General features: G+C 43.0%; 1 protein-coding gene across 2 annotated transcripts; it reads right to left on the bottom strand.

Moving 5' to 3' along the window:
* On the bottom strand, positions 1–6,053 carry LOC144192020 (ADP-ribosylation factor-like protein 8A). 2 transcript variants are annotated; one of them, XM_077711138.1, is made up of 7 exons: positions 5,971–6,053; positions 1,864–1,944; positions 1,721–1,794; positions 1,544–1,637; positions 1,319–1,386; positions 1,169–1,239; positions 1–1,063 (listed from the first exon to the last, which is right to left on the bottom strand). In XM_077711138.1, exons 1-7 carry the CDS (start codon positions 6,007–6,009, stop codon positions 1,011–1,013), a joined length of 480 nt encoding a protein of 159 aa, XP_077567264.1. In that variant the 5' UTR covers positions 6,010–6,053; the 3' UTR covers positions 1–1,010. The 2 variants fall into 2 exon arrangements, with proteins under 2 accessions (XP_077567264.1, XP_077567188.1); XM_077711062.1 differs by lacking the exon at positions 5,971–6,053 and adding an exon at positions 2,504–2,913.
* Between the last annotated feature and the right edge of the window lie 256 nt (positions 6,054–6,309).

The raw sequence follows: 6,309 nt of genomic DNA, 5'->3' as shown, positions 1-6,309 counted from the left end.
TATCATAGATTTTTCACTTTAGTTGTGTGACGTCAAAAACGGCATTTTCTCCTAAATAAAAATCCACAGACGAGTGATGTTGTGCACCTGAGAGGCGCAGTCTATGTTTGCGAGTTGGAAAAACAACAACAACCTTGTCATTCCAATGGCTGCGCTTAATTTCCTCCACGTTTTATTTTGGTGCGAGGATTAACAAATTGACGACGCAATCTCTGAGCACAACATCGTATTCCATTTCTTCTCAAGTCCACATGAATCCAACTTTCACATTTCTCACATTGCGTTAGAGAAGCACGATCGGATCACGTTTCTACTCGCCGACACCTTCCGTTAAAGATCACTGGGTCCGATTCACATGACTGATAAATAAACTAGGCTGATCTATTATCGACATAAATAGCATGATCATCATTACATGACTCCGGCGGGCCAATATGTCAAAAAGCACAACAACAATAAAATTACAAAACTCAAAAAGTAGTTACACATGAAACGCTTATCAACATTTGTCATTATTCTTATCTTACAAAAATCAAAAATCAAGAGTGCAATAAAAAATTCCAAAGGGACGTAAACTTCAAACTGAAAAGGGAGGGACAGGGGGAGAAAAAAAGTGACCAAATGATGAATGACGAAAGGATGAGAGAGAAATGACGTCGACGGGGAAGAGGAGGCTCATCTTTCCCGTGGGGGTAGCGGAATAGACCGGTCAAAATGTCCGACGCGCCGATGATCTCACTTGACAACAAAGTTTTAAAACTCTTTGTTGAGAAACACTTGACTCGGTTAAATGGAGATTAATTTAACAACCATTGGGGACTGCGGGCTTTTCCTGCTTCCCATCTGGTCGCCCCCGGACTCGGAGATTGGCGCGTGAGATATGGGAGGCTTGTGGGTAGTGTAGTTTATGCAACATGGAGATATGAAAATGGAAGGATGAGAGGGGAGGAGGGGTTTGGGTGTGGCAAGGCTGGTTGGGTTTGAGTGTGGAATTTGGGGCTTGTCTACTCTCAGGAACTCCTCTTGGTCCTGGAATGCTGGATCAGCCACTGGAGGGTGATGTCTGTACACCACAAAGAGAAAAATCAGGATCAGTGGACATTTCCAAGGCCTACTTAAATCATTCTGTTGCTTATATATATATATATATTTTATGTCTGCAGCTTACCAATGTTGTCCTTTTCCTTGCAGGAGATGGAGTAACAGCAAATCTCTCTGTCCTGGATGGCCGACAAGTTCCTGGAGGAGACAAGCAAAGCACAATGAGGAACTTTTCGACATGGAGGACAGGCAATGAAAGTTGTTACGGTGATTTTACATCAGCTCTATGAGTTCCTTCTCGTCCAGAGCTCCTGGCAGGTCCCGCTTGTTGCCCAGGACCAGAACCTGAAAATATGATACCATGTCAAATTAGGAGGTGAAGGATTTCTTTCAAAGTCACTATTTGGGAATGAATTCACAGACTCTGAATTTAGATTGGCATGGATTTGAAGCTAAATCCTCACAGCTGTAAAGGTGGCAACACAAATACTGAAACACTCACCGGAATTCCCTGCAGTTGAGGTTTGTCCAGCAGGTTGTGAAGTTCGTTCTTGGAGGCTTCGATCTTTTCCGGGTCGGCCGCGTCAACCATGTATCTGTAAACATTGCGATATTTGATTGACAGGAATGACACATGATGAAGATAAGGCGGAATAAGGAAAGATGGAGGATGACTTACACTATGGCGCTGACTCCTCTGCAGTAACGCTCCCACATGCTCCGGAAACGAGGCTGCCCACCAATGTCCCACAGCTGTAAAATGCAAGCACGCTTTAGACTTTCACTGGGGACACTGGCTCGGAAATAAGAGCGTAGACCCACCTTGATGGTGACGTTTCCCTTTGTGATCTTCCTCATGTTGAAGCCCACGGTGGGTATCATGTCTTCACTGAACTGGCCAGACTGAAACAAGGCGGTCAAAGCAACCATGTGTCACTCTTTTTCAATCAATATCTATTAAGATCTTATATAAATGACTCATAATACACATCCTGTCAGTTAAAAAATTGGATTTCTTTTTCTATTTCATAGGGTCATATAGCGATGGAAGCATTTTTCCAAGAAAGCAAAATTTGAAAGGTGTTTGTCAACATTTTTCAACAAGATTTCCCCTCAAAAACAAAATAATGCCCGCGACTATATTTAAAGTCAAAGTGCATCTCACGCAAAATGAGTAAAGATGAGCTTTCTGTTCTTTACGACCATTTGACCATTTCCTCCCATCACTAAGCGGTGCTGATGTGAGGAATCCACAAGCACGCAGTGTTTTTCTCAAAATGAAACGAGTATGTTCTTGTCAAAAAGAAAAAACTGGTTAAAGTAGTTCCACTAGCACAATATTGTATTGATAAATCAAGAGGTTCTATCCAGAGGCTGACGTGAAGCCGCTGAGGTCATCGACTCAACAACGGATGGAGGCAGCCTGATGCTAACAGCTGCTCGCCAACCTTAGCCTTCTTACCGCGATCACGTTGACGAAGGTGGTCTTCCCTGAATACTGCAAGCCCACCAGGGTCAGCTCCATCTCCTCCTTCCAGAAGAGTGCCTTGAACCAGTCCAGCAGTTTGTTGATGAGCGCTATCATCTTCGTCGTCCCCTGTTCAGGCCAATGCTAACCGATTTGCTTCTGCTGATGCTAAAGCAAGGCGGCTCCCCTTGCTAGCAAACTGGCTGACGCCCCGAACGAGAATTTGTCCAAGTGACAAGCGGGGCCAGCGACGGACTACCGAACTGCGCCGTCGATCTCGATCTTCGGAGATGAAAAGACGTCTTTTGATTTTAACACGCGAACCGACTTCGTCTTTTTCACCTTTTCGCTGCTGTTTACTACGAGACGTCTTTCCTATGGGAAAACGTTCCGGCAATGTAAGAGAATGGACTTCCGGCTATGTCAAAATAAAAGGTCACGAGGTATGTGCAAAACAGAAACGAAATCAAATCCATTCTCTAAGCCTATGCATCAGATATTGTTATTTTAAATATATAAATACCGAGGAATATTAGTAAAAGACAAAAGTCTGATTAATTTAGCATTTTAGACAAATCAGACAAAAGCACTGTCTTAACTAAACTTCTGCCATTGGCGACGATTGTTGCCCAAACCCTTCTAACAAACATTTTATGACATAAAACTGTATTTTACAGCTCAAACTTCACGCCAATTTTCCATGAAACGTGCTCTGGTGTCCTGATGAAAAATATTGTCGCTGAGCTCCCCGAAAGTTGCGCTGCATATTTTTGCCACTGGAGGGCAGTGTTTAACTTTTTGGGATGGAGTGTACCACACCCAATTCCAGAGTGCACGACTACCATTAAATTTAAAGTGCTCTTCTATAAGTAAGGTTCCTAAAATATTCTCATGCATCCAAAAAAGTAGCACAAACAAGATTGTTATTTCCATACGAATACATATTGGCAGTCGTTACGATGCCTTCCAGAAGGGCCTATTGTCTTACGACATGAGTTGTTGGATAGAAACTCCCTCATTACTATTCTATTCAGGAGTAAAAAGGTTGCCAGAAGAGGCCATGTTTTGTTTAGTTTTTTTTTTTTAATGTTGGAGGCAAAGTTATTGAGTCTTTTTGCAATGGATGAAAAGACAGCATTGTGTGCAAGAATTACAGTAACTAGGTGGTGTTTGATCTATTATATTTAAAGATAGACTTTCCACCTTCACATTTGTATCATCTCTTGTCCAAAGAATCTGCTTTTCTTCTGTCCTTAATTTAATCACTGCCACTTACAACAATAAACCTTCAAACTAATTGAACTGTGAGTGATTGCCAACCCTCAGTTGAAACGGAACTTATGTTGTAGGCCGGTGAAATCATTTTTAGCCAAAGTTCTGATAGCACCCAGTAGTTGGTGTGACTCAGATTGAATTAGACATTGTGTAGGTTCTCTAAAAACCCCAAGATGGAAGCCCCTCTTTTCCCCAATGTGGACGTCAAAGTCCAAAAAAGGCAACGCATTATCTTCCACAGCAACACGTGTGACCTTGGTGTTTTGGTCCAATGACTTGATATGCTCTTGAAGGCTTGCACTTCGAGCAGTGATGTTAGATTGGACGACTTTTTTCCCTATTGGGCAACTTTAGAAGACACAGGGCGGGAAAGAAATACATTGGGTGGGTTGATGAAACCTACAATGCTTGTTTACATTACACAAGCATCTTGTCTTCTTTATTATCCAGGTTTAGCGTTTGTCTTCAAACATAGCGATAACCTTCGCGGCTGGGGAACGCCTCCGACTCGCTGCATGAATAGTTGACTTTCAACACAAAAAGCCAGACTAATCTGTCCTGCCTAGCCTTGCATGAACTGATGAAGCCTGCTCGGGGAAGACATGAAACATCTTCTAAGAACAGAGCCACCATAGTCAAGCTGGGATTGATTTAATTCCCTGAGAATCAAAAATTGAGCTGCGATACTTATAACATTCAATTTTTCTTATTCATTCATTTTCTAAACAATTTATACTTACTAGGGCCACAGGGGTGCTGGAGCCTATGTGAGCCAACTACAGGCACCAGGTGAGGAACACCTTGAATCGATGGCCAGCCAATCACAGGGCACAAGGTTACAGACAACCATTCACACTCACACTCATACTTAGGGGCAATTTAGAGAGTTCAACTACCGTGCCCTACATGTTTTTGGGATGAGGGAGAGAACCAGCGTACCTATAACCCCCACAGTGAGAAATGACCTGGGATTGAACCCTCGACACCAGAACTGTGAGGCACTAACCAATCATCCACCAGACCCATTTATTGAAAAAAAGTTCAAATGTGTTTGTTTACAGCTCTTAAGATTACCCACTTTCTAACACATGTACACTAAGAAAGCACACCCCCCACACACATACAGGCAAACACCCCTTATATGGGAGGAAAGGTGAATGGAAAATTTTGGAGTGTGAAGATTCCATATTTGTGTCAAATCCTGGCTAAATCTGCTCGGCCCCTCAGCTTAAAGGAAAGTGCATGCGTATTTTTAGCTTTAAAAGGACTTTTTCTGCAAGTTGAGGAGCACAACATTTGTACAGCATAGTGATCAAATAATAACATTTAGACGCTGTTCAAATGTAAACACATTCATGTTAATGCAACGTAATGCCCGTAATTTTTTATTGCAAGTTAATACCCATCATTTTTGTCAACAAACTCACTTTTTAATTTGCCAAATGCCCAATTCTGTCACTGATTGAGTGATGAAAAAGCATGGATTGTTCCAAAAATGACTTGGAGGAGCCTTAAAATTCAACTTTTGGTTTCAGTGCCCATCATGGCTGCACTTACCAACACACACACACACATCGTGTACATGCACCCTCACAGCCAAAATGTGCATCAGATTTATAACTTTTGGCAATCGCACAGTTAGATTGTTTCCTACATCACCACGGAGACCACAAAACCACACAGCCACACACTGTTCTGAGCAGAATACAGATAGCTATGCTGGTGCCGCCTGAAACCTAATTGCGTTAATTCATAAATTATAAATAATCTTGGCGACCCGGTGTTTTGAGTGGTTAGCACGTCGGCCTCACAGTTCTGGGGTCCTATATTCAAATCCAGGTGTGGAGTTTGCAGGTTCTCCCTGGGCCTGCGTGGGTTTACTCTGGTTCCTTCCTAAGACATACACGGTAGGCTAATTGGACAAGCTAAATTGCCCCTAGGTATGCTTGTGAGTGGATGGGCGATTGGCTGGCCGCCGATTCAGGGTGTCCCTTCCGTTTCTGTCCTGAAGTTAGCTGGGAGAGGCTCCAGCACCCTCCACGACCTTAGCGAGGATGAAGTGGTTCAGAAAATGAATGATTGAATGAATGAATAATCTTTCCCACGGTTATATCAAACACACACACACAAGCACACACACTCGCACACACGCACACAAACACACACACAACAATGCAGACTCTTACACACTGTTTGCATTCCAATGGACCACGATTCCTGATCATCTCCAGCAGGGGTGGTCAAGTACGGTCCTCGACATCCCCTATATCCAGTCTGTTTTCCATGTCCCCTTCCACCAACACAGCTGAATCAAATATTTGGGGATATGAAGCTTCTGGACAGCTTGCTGATGATGAGTTGATCATTTGATTCAGGTGTGGTAGAGGGGGGAGATGTGGAAAATAGACCGGATAGGGACTCTTGAGGACCGGACTTGGCCAACCCTTGATCTACAGCATTATTTCCCAACCAGAAAATTATTTATAGAAATGATTAATGACGAGTGCTGTACCAGGTGTCCCGGT

The sequence above is a fragment of the Stigmatopora nigra genome, chromosome 1 (genome assembly GCF_051989575.1).
Source record: "Stigmatopora nigra isolate UIUO_SnigA chromosome 1, RoL_Snig_1.1, whole genome shotgun sequence".
In the NCBI taxonomy this organism is placed as follows: Eukaryota; Metazoa; Chordata; class Actinopteri; order Syngnathiformes; family Syngnathidae; genus Stigmatopora; species Stigmatopora nigra.
Note: the sequence above shows the minus strand (reverse complement) of the source record. Positions and strands in the feature narration are given on the sequence as shown.